The 14,107-nt window shown below is 41.2% G+C and overlaps 1 protein-coding gene across 1 annotated transcript in view; it reads right to left on the bottom strand.

The window, feature by feature from the left end:
• Positions 1 to 14,107, bottom strand: part of ASCC3 (activating signal cointegrator 1 complex subunit 3) — a 1,010,279-nt gene that overhangs the window by 629,852 nt on the left and 366,320 nt on the right. Inside the window, exon 13 of the mRNA XM_077487192.1 lies at positions 9,443 to 9,514. Coding sequence (XP_077343318.1) covers positions 9,443 to 9,514 — 72 coding nt within the window. The remainder of the gene's footprint in view (positions 1 to 9,442; positions 9,515 to 14,107) is intronic.

Raw genomic sequence — 14,107 nt, 5'->3', positions numbered from 1 at the left:
AACACTTCCCATCCTTGCTGCTAATCCAAATTGTAATAGGAGATCTGCTTACCCCTCCTCCCTCAAGTTAGGGGGCGTATAGCATACTTTCAGTATTATTTTCCCCTTAGCTTCATCCCTTTGCCCATAAGGATTCCACCTCCACCCTAGCTCCCTTAGTGATGACATCTCTCACATTCACATTATTATTGATATATACCCCTCCCCGTTTTTACCTTCTCTATATTTCGGATAAAGGGTATGCCATTGAATGGCTGCCAGTCAATCATGAGAGCTGTTGAACCAGGTCTCTGAAATTCCCACAAAATCCAAATCCTCCTCGCACAACAGTATCTCTAGTTAACCTATCTTGTCCGCCAGGCTCCTGGCATTGGTGAACATGCCACATAGTTTAGACTGGTCGCATACTATCCTCTTATTGAGTGTTCCGAGATTGCAACTAGGACTTGTTACTATTTTTACCTTGGGTTTATATGCTTTAGTCAACCTACCACTAATGCCTCCAATACTACCCTCTGGAATATGTGCTGCACTCTCTCTACCTCTGGACACTCCCCCCGGCGCCTAGTTTAAAAACTTCTCTAACTTTTTGGCCATCTTCACTCCTGGCCGATCTGCACTCTCCTTGTTTAGGTGCAGTCAGTCCCTTCTATAGCACTGGTGACTGACTGAGAAGTCGGCCCAGTCCTCCAGGAATCCAAACCCCTGCTTACTACAACACCAGCTCCTCAGCCCTGCCTTTCTGGTGTGGCTCAAGGTACCAGTAGTTTTCCTGAGGATACTACCTTGGAGGTCGTTTTCCACACAATAGCTCCTAAGTCCCTAAATTCGCTCTTTAGGACACTCTGGCTGCCTCTGACTTTGTCATTGGTGTCAACGTGCACCATGACAGCCGGGTCTTCCCCAGCCCCTCCCAGTAATCTGTCCACCAAAACCATGATGCGCTGAACCCAAGCGCCCGGTAGACAACATACAGTTTAGCGCTTTAGGTCTTTGTTACAGATTGCCCTCTTTGTCCTAAGAATTGAGTCCCCTACCACCAAAATCTGTCTTTCCTTTCTCTTGGCTTCCCCCTCCTCTCATTTGAGGAGTTCTTCCCCTGGCAGCTAGGAGAGTCCCTTAGCTCCAGCGGTGCAGGTCCTTGATTGGTTTCACCATTGTCACTCAATGGAGTGTACTTATTGGAATGCTCCAGCCCTGGATCAGCCTCCCTGGCACTTCCCCCCTCTGCCCTTTCTGAGTGTTACCCATCTATCCTGCACCTCTTTGTCTTCACCATCTCTGTGATGGCCCCTGCTGGGTAGGTTCTCGGGTCCCCTCTAGTATGGAGTGTCTTTTCAGTGCTGACAGTTGCTTCCTCAGATTCAGAACCTGGGCTTCCAGGGAACAATTTGTTTACATTTTGCAAAGCAGTAGTCGTCTTCGATTGGATGATCAAGGAATGCATACATGCAGCAAGATGTGCACCGAGTCACATCTCCACACCCGCCGGGCATCATACCTACTAATTTAATGAGGATTGGGGATTATACCCTGTCCAAATTACCTAACAACTAGCTTCCTGACACTAATACTCAACAAGACAACACACAGGTACTCAAAAAGACAATACACAGGTCTCAAAAAGACATTACACATGTACTCGAAGACCCATGTGCACTTGCAGATCCACATGGCAAAACAAAAAACTCTCTGAAGATCTGAAAAAAAAGAAAGAATTGTTGCTCTACATAAAGCCTAGGCTATAAGCAGATTGGCAAGACCCTGAAACTGAGCTAACGCACGGTGGCCAAGAACATATGGCAGTTAAACAGGACAGGTTCCACTCAGAACAAGCCTCGCCATGGTCGACCAAAGAAGTTGAATGCCCATGCTCAACATCATATCCAGAGGTTGTCTTTGGGAAATAGACAAATGAGTGCTGCCAGCATTGCTGAAGATGTTGACGGGGTGGGGGGTCAGCCGGTCAGTGCTCAGACCATGCACCGCACACTGTGCATCACAATAGTTTGCTTGGCTGTCTTTCCAGAAGGAAGCCTATTCTAAAGATGATGCACAAGAAACCCCGCAAACAGTTTGCTGAAGACAAGCAGACTAAGGACATGGATTATTGGAACCATGTCCTGTGGTCTGATGAGACCAAGATAAACATATAGTTAGGGCCATAAATATTTGGACAGTGACACAAGTTTTGTTATTTTAGCTGTTTACAAAAACATGTTCAGAAATACAATTATATATATAATATGGGCTGAAAGTGCACACTCCCAGCTGCAATATGAGAGTTTCCACATCCAAATCGGAGAAAGGGTTTAGGAATCATAGCTCTGTAATGCATAGCCTCCTCTTTTTCAAGGGACCAAAAGTAATTGGACAATGGACTCTAAGGGCTGCAATTAACTCTGAAGGCGTCTCCCTCGTTAACCTGTAATCAATGAAGTAGTTAAAAGGTCTGGGGTTGATTCCAGGTGTGTGGTTTTGCATTTGGAAGCTGTTGCTGTGACCAGACAACATGCGGTCAAAGGAACTCTCAATTGAGGTGAAGCAGAACATCCTGAGGTTGAAAAAAAAGAAAAAATCCATCAGAGAGACAGCAGACATGCTTGGAGTAGCAAAATCAACAGTCAGGTACATTCTGAGAAAAAAGGAATTGACTGGTGAGCTTGGGAACTCAAAAAGGGCTGGGCGTCCACGGAAGACAACAGTGGTGGATGATCGCCGCATACTTTCTTTGGTGAAGAAGAACCCGTTCACAACATCAACTGAAGTCCAAAACACTCTCAGGGAAGTAGGTGTATCTGTCTCTAAGTCAACAGTAAAGAGAAGACTCCATGAAAGTAAATACAAAGGGTTCACATGTAGATGCAAACCATTCATCAATTCCAAAAATAGACAGGCCAGAGTTAAATTTGCCCAAAAACACCTCAAGAAGCCAGCTCAGTTCTGGAAAAGTATTCTATGGACAGATGAGACAGAGATCAACCTGTACCAGAATGATGGGAAGAAAAAAGTTTGGAGAAGAAAGGGAACGGCACATGATCCAAGGCACGCCACATCCTCTGTAAAACATGGTGGAGGCAACGTGATGGCATGGGCATGCATGGCTTTCAATGGCACTGGGTCACTTGTGTTTATTGATGACATAACAGCAGACAAGAGTAGCCGGATGAATTCTGAAGTGTACCGGGATATACTTTCAGCCCAGATTCAGCCAAATGGTGCAAAGTTGATCGGACGGCGCTTCATAGTACAGATGGACAATGACCCCAAGCATACAGCCAAAGCTACCCAGGAGTTCATGAGTGCAAAAAAGTGGAACATTCTGCAATGGCCAAGTCAATCAACAGATCTTAACCCAATTGAGCATGCATTTCACTTGCTCAAATCCAGACTTAAGACGGAAAGACCCACAAACAAGCAAGACCTGAAGGCTGCGGCTGGAAAGGCCTGGCAAAGCATTAAGAAGGAGGAAACCCAGCGTTTGGTGATGTCCATGGGTTCCAGACTTAAGGCAGTGATTGCCTCCAAAGGATTTGCAACAAAATATTGAATAAATAAATATTTTGTTTGGGTTATGTTTATTTGTCCAATTACTTTTGAGCTCCTAAAATGTGGAGTGTTTGTAAAGAAATGTGTACAATTCCTACATTTTCTATCAGGTATTTTTGTTCAGCCCTTCAAATTAAACGTTACAATCTGCACTTGAATTCTGTTGTAGAGGTTTCATTTCAAATCCAATGCGGTGGTATGCAGAGCCCAACTTGTGAAAATTGTGTCACTGTCCAAATATTTATGGCCCTAACTGTATTTGGTTCAGATGGTGTTAAGCGTATGTGGCGACAACCAGGTGAGGAGTACAAAGACAAGTGTGTCTTGCCTACAGTCGAGCTTGGTGGTGGGAGTGTCATGGTCTGGAGCTGCATGAGTGATGTTGGCACTGCGGAGCTAGAGTTCATTGAGGGAACCATGAATGCCAACATGTACTATGACATACTAAAGCAGAGCATGATCCACCTCCCTTCGGAGACTGGGCCACAGGCCAGTATTCCAACATGATAATCCCAAACACACTTCAAAGACAACCACTGTCTTGCTAAAGAAGCTGAGGGTAAAGGTGATGGACTGGCCAAGCATGTCTTCAGACCTAATCATTTTTGAGCATCTGTGGGGCTTCCTCTAAACGGAAGGTGAAGGAGCCCAAGGTCTCTAACATCCACCAGCTCTGTGATGTTGTCATGGAGGAGTGGAAGAGGACTCTGGTGGCAAGCTGTGAAGCTCTGGTGAACTCCATGTCCAAGAGGGTTAAGGCAGTGCACACAAAATATTAACACTTCGGACATTTTCCCTTAGGGGGTATACTAACTTTTCTTGCCGGTGGTTTAGACATTAATGGTGGTGCGTTGAGTTATTTTGAGGAGACAGCAGATTTACACTGTTATACAAGCTATATACTCACTACTTTACATTGTAGCAAAGTGTAATTTCTTCAGTGTTGCCACATGAAAAGATATAATAAAATAATTTACACAAATGTAAGGGGTGTACTCACTTTTGTGAGATACTATATGTTCCAATAGTTTCTGACCAATTCAATTTATGGATAGAAGAAAAAAACCTTTTTCACCTGTTGTCATAAGGCAGACACCCTCCACCCTATACAGACATTGATACATTGGCTCCCCAACTTTAATCCTTCAAAGGTCATTTGTTAATAGAGCAGAGATAGCAAAGAATGAAGACAGAAGATTCTACTGCTTGCCAAAACAACACACTTGTTCTATGGTGGCTTGACAACTGTGCTGTTTTTTTTTTTTTGTTTGTTTTTTTTTGTATTTTAATGGTGATGGGGACATGTAATTTTTTTTTAAAGGATTTCACCTTTCTAAAAAAAAAGATTTTTAGGGGTCTGGAAAGCATTGCACCCACAATCAGTAGATTTTTAACCAAAGAAATGTAGAATACATTTATAAATAAAAATTATTTGCATTTATTTCAAAATTGTGAGGCTTTTTTTAAATTTTTATAGCAAAAAATAAGAAAATCCCATGGTGATTAAATACACCAAAAGGAAGCGCTATCTGTCTCAAGGAAAATTATAGAAATTTAAATTGGGTACAGTGTTGCATGACTAATTGTCATTCAAAGTGACAGTGTTAAAAACTGAAAAATGGCCTTGGCAGAAAGGGGATGAAAGTATCCAGTTTTGAAGTGATTAAGCTGCATTAGGACATCCATGCTGAAATATTCTCTCCATTACCCAAAGCTAAACTTTAAGCACGTATACAGAAATAGCGTGAGAGGCCTTACAGACAGGAGTGGGTCATGGACAAGGCATTTCAGTCTGAAAGGAAATCAAGGGCCTGCCTTTGCTGTTGGTAGGGTCCAAGACTGACTTAAAAATGTAAAATCTATTAGCAGATAAAACAGTTTATAAGATGTATATATATATATATATATATATATATATATATATATATATATATATATATATATATTTTTTTTTTTTTTTTTTTTTTTTTTCAATTGTGCATTTAACTTTTTAACCAGGACTACAGAGTTAACCATCTATGCACATTCATTAGGCTCATTATGCACACCCATACAAAGCTCACTGAAGTACACACAGGGCATACATAGAATGCCCTTCCCTGCTGCCACTTTCCCTACCTCATTACCAGCAACTTCCAACTATGTTATATAACAGCTATTACAACTGCTGTTGTTAAGGCTTGGTTCACACTGCCACACAAAGCAGCTCACAGCAGGGTCCGGCGTGTCCCTGTATACCGTTTCAGGTCCGATTTCTGTCCGAATTTTTGTCTGAATCCGGACCATAAATGGACCAGAAGACACACAGGACTCCTGTGCAATTTGATCTGCAGCCATCCCAGAGCTGTGTGAACAGGCTCCATGGAGAGCCAGCCACAATCCCCCGACGTGCAAATTGGATGCAGGGGATATCCGCATTCAATTTGCAATAGTGTAAACCCAGCCTAAAAAATGGACTTTCTGACAGTGTTTATTTGCCAGCAATTCCCAAATATGTTATACAGCAGCTATTATAGCTGCTGCTGTCAAAAACCTCCCTTCTGACAGTGTTTATAAATGCCATTTAGATTCCAGAGATACAAAGAATAATTGTAGCTACTTTGAATTAATTCTGTTCGACTCATGTGCAGATCAAAAGTTTGATTTGCATATGATGTTATTTGCATAAATTATGGAATGTGCTTCTATTTAACCCCTTACAAACCCTTAGTTTATCCTAATCAGCCCCAATTAACTCCCTTTTCTTTTTCTTTTTTTTTTAAATATGGTTGGCATTTAAAAAAGCGCAACACTGAAGAACAGGACATAGTCTCCTTTAAGGGTTGACTATCGATCAGCTATCAAACTAAGCAATCAGCAGACAACATGAGGACAGAAAGGAGGGTGGTACTGTACTCCAGAAACAGGATTTTGGAAAGGCATCCCATACTGGGGACATCAGGCCCAACAGAAGGTGATGGCTCTAAATTTAAACTGGAGGACCACCCCATCCACCAACACCTTTGAGGCTCTTTTTAGCATGTCAAAGTCTGAAGCTGACAGCCCACCCTCCTGGGAGGAGTTCTCAGACTTTCACTTCACATTATTATTGGGAAGCAACACTGACAGGATGGATGATTTAGACAATGACACAGCAGGGGACACCAACTGGCAGTCCAGTCTCTGTCAGCGAGACTTTACTCATCTGGTCTGCCATACAGGTTGAAAATTCCTCTCTAACATGGAGTAGCTGAGGAGATAAGAGGAGATTCTAAGGTCTGGAGAACCAGCTGCAGAGTTTGTAGAGGAACAGGCCTACCTCCTCATTCCAGGCCCCTTCTTTCTGACAACTACCAAGAGAATAAGGTGAAATACTGTGGAGTTCCTAATCTGTGCAGAAACAGTTGATGTGGAACAGAAGGGGCGCAGCCCTCCTGTGTCCCCAAATGAGGCCGCTGGATAACCTGGTGTGAACTTAGCCACAAACCGGAGAAGAGTAGCAGATGGAACTCTAGTGTGCTTTTCTAGTTTATTTCAAAGCAATGTGCTTAAGATGACACCTGGAGCTAGGGGAAGGACAGCATACCTCAAAATAGAGGGGGGGGGGGGGGGGGCTGTGCATATAGAACGGGCTACTGTGTGCCAGTTTTCTGTTTCCAAGAGGCAATAATGAGGGGCTGCAGGCACTTTGAGCTCAAGGAGAGCCCGCCCACTGCATCCAGTTGCAGTTGTGATTGCCCTTCCAGCCTCAGAGTAAAGAGGATTGCTGGGATCTCCCTTGGACTATAGGAAATGTAGTACCCAAGACACATCTTCCTATTAAACTAAGGACTGGACAGGGTTTACAAGTTCCAGGGGATTGGGGAGTTGAAAAAGGAAATGAAAAGGGAAGGGTGCTTGATGCTCAGGGGCAGCCTCGTGGGGACCTGAGAGGTGATCATCAGAGAGAAAGCTACTATAGTGGAGAGTCCTCTACCTTAATATTCAACCCAAATGTTAATGAGACAGACTGTGCTGCCACATCTTCCCAGAGGTCAGAGCTGTGAGAGACCACCACTTTCAGGTTCTGAGTGACTGCTAACATCTCTGTTAAGAGATAATCATTGCAGAGTCTTGAGCCACCATGGATATTAACATTTCCGTGGGAGATCATACAGAGTCACAGCAGATGTCACCAGTTCCAGAGAGAGGGAGAAGGTGTAATCACACATCATTTGAAGTAGATAGGCCACAACTTTCTTTCCACTTCTTAAAAGGACACCTAATTTTAGGATACAGTTTAGGTACTCATGCCTGGTCAGTCAGGATTTGGAGAGATTAACAGACTTATTTTTCAATGCCAGTTAGGTTCTCCTGGTTTGGGGTTTTTAGGGGCAAATATTTTTGGTCCTCCATTTATTTATTATGTTGTTAAAATGTAATATTTGTTACTCTTTACTGTTAATGCTGCTTTCTCTTTTTCCCATTGATAGTATTTTCCCAAGTATATCCTCCTTAACTAGCCTTGGGGCATCAGAGGATGTCGCATCACTGGTAAAGGTCGATGGCATCTGAAATCCGGTGACCCACACATAGCAGCTATTTCAGGGGTAAGCACTACAAATAGCACAGACACTGATGTTCAAAGGGGTCTGCAATGACCATAGCAAGGTTGGATGACGATCTCTAGACTGAGCCCTAGATATTGGTTGCGCTTGCCATTGTAACATTATGTGCAGTTGCAGTTCAAAATGAGGCAAAGCATATGCTCGCTACCAAGTAACCTCTACACCTCTGGACTGCGAGGCACCCGAAGAACACTGGGGAGGGCTAAGGGCTGTCCTTTCCCCTAATACTACAGCCCATTAATGCTTGGAAAAAACGGTAGGAATGTGTATGCTCCTGTGCACAGCATAATTTGTAGACCAAATTTAATCCAAAGTGGTCTTTAAAGTGGAAAGTCTTTAAAGTTTTACCACTTGTACCTACAGGTAAGCCCATAAAAAGGCTTACCTGTAGGTATTGTGAACATCTCCTAGACTTGCATTGTTTAGGAGATAGTCACACGGCATGCAGCCATTAATGTCACTGGTGTATACACTCTGAAGGTTCGGAATACCATGCCGGACCTTCAGAGCCCATGCTATAAACGGTGACTCCAGTGTGAATGTGTGGGAGTGACGTCATCATGACCCCGGCCACTCATGTAACTTGAGCCTGTGAACCTTGAAGAAAGACAGAGTGAAAATGGAAGCCCTTTCAGTGGTTACAGTGTGTCGCTGGAGGGCTTCATTTTAAAGTAAGTCTCTCATAATGTGCTAGTATGCAATTACTATCAAATGAATTTGCCTTGCAGGGATTTTTTTTTACCTTTCAACTGCAGTTTACTATCGCTTTAAAGAAGGATATATAGATATATATCTATAGATATATATAGTTTGAGAGGTAGCAGTGGGGAAGTTTGAGAAGAAGTTTTATTTTAAACATGTGATTATATGATGCATGAGCTCCCATAAAGCGATCCAGCTTATTCTGAAGCTGTGGTTTTGGGACCATTGAGCTCCACTGCACTAACAATTCTCATAATCAAACTGGGCTAGCAGTAAATAAAGTGGTGTTTTAGAAGACTCAAATAGAGTTTATACTGTACTGTGTGTATGTACACGTCTTCAATGGAGGTCATAAAAACAGAAGAAAGACTGTAATATAGTCATAATGAAATGGATTCATTGTATTTATTACAATTACTATCAAATTAAGACAGGGAGCGATACACAAAAGAAATAGTAAGGTAAAGAGGATATAATCAAGTAATGAAATATAAATAGCATTCTTATATAGCTTCAAAGGAAGTTCAGCATTAATTAACAGGCACATTAAACATCCATAATAGTTCAGCTATTATGGCAAATAAATCCAGTATTATCACTCATACCTGTCGACCAGCTTTGACTTCCCTAAGTACATTCTCATAGCAAACCTCTTCTGTATCATGGAGTTGTTGAGTCTATAACATAATAAAAATATATATTTAATAATAATAAATGTGTGTGTGTATATATATATATATATATATTTTTTTTTTTTTTTTTTTTTTTTTTACTGTAGGGTGATTAAAAATAAAAATTCACATCTATACCATTACAATTGCAAAAGTGGTTACTAAGATGGACTGCATAATTATAGTTTTACAACATCACTGATATTTAGATACGTTGACATGCATGACCTTTGAACTTTATGACTTGAATAAAAAGCTCTTAGCATACATGCATTTTTATTTTGACAGGGATACTTACTGGCTTTTAAATACACCTAATTCACATGAAATAGTGCATAACCCTATAGATAAAGGTTAGTTATATTTTACTTTGTTCCAGAATCTCAGAAGAGTTGAGAATGAGGCAATAATTTGTATAGATAGTAAAGAATATAGCAAAATTATAGAAACAATGGAATCCTAATAAATGTTCTATGGTTGGTTACAGATAGTCTTTAACCACTTCAGCCTCAGAAGACTTGGCTGCTCAATGACCACAGCACTTTTTACAATTTGGCACTGTGCTGCTTTAACCACTTACGGACCGTCCGCCCCATTTTTACGGCGGCTGTTTGAAGGAGGATATTGTTGTTATGGCAGTAGCTAGCTGCCATAACCCCGGTATCCCCTTCTTCAGCGGGCAGTCCATTACAAGATAAAAGTGGTCCCTGCAGCGGATTCTCCAAGAGATGCACCCTCCCCCGCCGCAATCCGGTGCCCTCCACTGCTTACCAGTGCTGTCGGCAACGGCGGAGGCGATCGCATCCTCTTGATGGCTCAGTATGGAGACGAGTGAGGGAAAGATGGCCCCCACCCATCTCCATACAATTGCTGGGCAGAAGCTGCTTCAAAATGTACTTCCGCCCACGGCTCTTAAAGGGCCATTATTTTTTTATGTTTTTTTTTAATTACTTTTTTTATATTATTGCATTTTAGTCTAAACATGAGATCTGAGGACTTTTTGACCTCAGATCTCATATTTAACCACTAGGCGTCCGCTCTATAGCCGAAAGACGGCTGCAGAGCGGACGCCAATTGCCGGGAGGCCGTCCCTAGACTCCTGTTTACTTCTGCAATACGCGCTCCTGCCAGCCACAGATCGCTGTAAACGGCCAATCACAGCGGCCGTTTACAGCGAGATTGGCGTGCCCAATGAGAGCTGATCTCATATGTAAAGATATGAGATCATCTCTCAGCGCTGCTCTCCCTCCTCACACAGACAGCGTGTAAGGAGGGAGAGATGAACGGCTGCAGCGGCCGTAAGTAATGTCCCCAGTGTGCCATCTGTCCCCAGTGTGCCAGTGCCATCTGTCCCCAGTGTGCCACCTGTCATTGGCATCTGTCCCCAGTGTGCCACCTGTCAGTGCCATTTTCCCCAATGCCACCTGTCAGTGCCATCTGTCCCCAGTGTCATGTATAACTGTCATCTGTCATCAGTGCCACGTATAAGTGCCATCTGTCATCAGTGCCACATCAGTGCCATATCACTGTCACGTGTCATCAGTGCCACATATTAGTGCCATCTGTCATCAGTGCCACGTGTCAGTGCCATCTGTCATCAGTACCACCTGTCAGTGTCACGTGCCATCTGTTATCAGTGCCATCTGTCATCAGTGTCACGTGTCAGTACCACGTATTAGTGCCATCTGTCATCAGTGCCACGTATTAGCGCCATCTGTCATCAGTGCCACATATTAGTGCCCCGTCATCAGTGCCACATATTAGTGCCATCTGTCATCAGTGCCACATATTCGTGCCATCTGTCATCAGTGTCACGTATTAGTGGCATCTGTCATCAGTGCCACGTATCAGTGCCAACTGTCATTAGTGTCACGTCAGTGTCACTGTTCTGGTGCTCCAGTGCCTTCAAAAGTGTAATAGGTAGTCAACAAGTTAGATGTGTAATTTATGCTCCTAGAACATGTGATGGCGCTCCCTGCATGTTGGGCCTCTCTATGTGGCCAGGCTGTGGAAAAGTCCCACACATGTGGTATCATAATACTCAGGAGGAGTAGCAGAATTTATTTTGGGGCATTATTTGTGGTATACACATGCCATGTGAGAGAAATAACCTATTACAATGACCATTTTGTGAAAAAAATAAAAATAAAAATAAAATCTTCATTTTGCAAAGAATTGTGGGAAAAAAATGACAACACCAAAAAGCTCACCATGCCTCTTACTAAATACCTTGGAATGTCTACTTTCCAAAAAGGGGTCATTTGGGGGGTATTTGTACTTTCCTGGCTTATTCGGGTCGCAAGAAATGAGAATGCCCACCAGTACTTCAGGTGTGATCAATTTTGTATGATTTGCACCACAGCTTGTAGACTCTCTAACTTTCACAAAGACCAAATAATATCCACAAATTTGGGTTATTTTTTACCAAAGATATGTAGCAGTATAAATTGTGGCCAAAATTAATGAAAAAAAAAAAAATTGCAAAATTTTATTACAGAAACAAAGAAAATGTGTTTTTTCCCCCCAAAAAATTTCGGACTTTTTTCATTTATAGCGCAAAAAATAAAAAACACAGAGGTGATCAAATACCACCAAAAGAAAGCTCTAGTTGTGGGGAAAAAAAAAGGACAAAATATTTATTTGGGTACAGTGTTACATGACTGAGTAATTGTCATTCAAAGTGTGAGAGCACCAAAAGCTGAAAATTGGTCTGATCACGAGGGGTGCCCAGCTGTCAAGCGGTTAAGAGGACCTGACTTTAATTTATTTATTTTTTTCTATTACAAAGGATGTTTACATTCCTTGTAATAGGAATAAAAGTGACATTTTTTTAACCACTTAAGGACCAAGCCTCTTTTTTAGATTCAGTGTTTACATGTTTTTTTTGCTAGAAAATTACTTAGAATCCCCAAACATTACATATATTTTTTTTTCTAACACCCTAAAGAATAAAATGGCAGTCATTGAAATACTTTTTATCACACCGTATTTACACAGCGGTCTTACCAGCGCACTTTTTTTGGAAAAAAATTCACTTTTTTGAAGAAAAAAATAAGACAACGGTAGCCCAATTTTTATTTATATATGGTGAAAGATAATGTTACACCGAGTAAATTGATACCCAATATTTCACGCTTCATAATTGCTTCAGAATGGCGTCAACTTTTACCCTCAAAAATCTCCATAAGCGACATTTATAAAATTCTACAGGTTGCATCTTTTGCGTTTCAGAGGAGGTCTAGGGCTAGAATTATTGTTCTCGCTCTACCGATCGCGGCGATACCTCACATGTGTGGTTTGACTACCGTTTTCATATGCGGGCGCTACTCACATATGCTTTTGCTTCTGTGCGCAAGCTCGTTGGGACGCGGTGTTTTATTTTATTTTCTTATTTATTTTACTTCATTTTATTTATTTTTACACTGTTTAAAATAAAAATAAAAAAATTGGATCACTTTTATTCCTATTACAAGGAATGCAAACAAAGCATGCCAGGTCCTCTCAAATATGAGATCTGGGGTCAAAAAGTCCACAGATCTCATATTTGGACTCAAATGCAATAAAAAAAAAAAAAAAAACGTCATTTGAAAAAATGACATTGAAAAAATGTGCCTTTAAGAGGTATGGCCTGGAAGTGACGTTATGACGTGTCCGCCATAATGTCCCAGTCATGATAAAAATTGTTGATCACCGCCATTACTAGTAAAAGAAAAATATTAATAAAAATGCCATAAAACTAGCACCTATAACTTTTGCGCAAACCAATAAATATGTTTTTTTTTTTTTTTTACCAAAAATATGTAGAATAATATATATCGACCTAAGCTGAGGAAAAAAAAGTGTTTTGTTTTTTTTTATATATTTTGGGGGGATAATTATTATAGCAAAAAGTTCAAAATAATTTGTTTTTTTTTCAAAATTGTCGCTTTTTTTGTTTATAGAGCAAAAGAAATAAAAACCCTAGAAGTGGTCAAACACCACCAAAAGAAACACATAGCAATCGCCCCAATGAAGCATCAGAACTTGAGCGTAGATTGTTGTTTTTTTTTTTTTTTACTGTGATTTTTGGTTCAGCGCATTTCTGAAATGCAAGGAAACGGACAGATGTGAATGGAGCCTCATTGTTCTTGTATTAACGCATCAATTTTACTTCCAGGCCCCATTCACATCTAGCATAACGGGACTTTTTTTGTCTCAATTTCCCTGTGACATGCATAGGACATCCTGTTGATTTCAATTGGCTGCACTACATGTGGCTTATGGGACATCTTGGCATTTTGTGGGTTGCTTGTTTTTTTACTGTTTTGCAGCATTTCCCCCTCGTTTTTTTCACATGGCAAAATGTGTGTTTGCTTCTGTGTTTGGTGGTCCGTTAACAATTAATGGCATTAATGGTGTATAAAGATGGTCATACACTATACAATTTAATTGTACACACATCCATGAGGACAATGAAGTGTCTGCAGAATTAATGGAAAGTGCTGATATTTTTGCAAAAAAAAAAAGTACATTAATGCTATATTGGTACATTGGGGAGGTAGAATTTAGGAAAAAAAAAAGTGAACAAAGGGGAATTTATTGTGCAGGAGATGAGAGATG

The sequence above is a fragment of the Lithobates pipiens genome, unplaced genomic scaffold (assembly GCF_037356315.1).
Source record: "Lithobates pipiens isolate NorthernLeopardFrog02 unplaced genomic scaffold, aLitPip1_a1.2 Scaffold_18, whole genome shotgun sequence".
Lineage (NCBI taxonomy): Eukaryota > Metazoa > Chordata > Amphibia > Anura > Ranidae > Lithobates > Lithobates pipiens.
The sequence above is the reverse complement of the archived record's forward strand: the minus strand, read 5'-3'. Positions and strand labels throughout refer to the sequence as shown.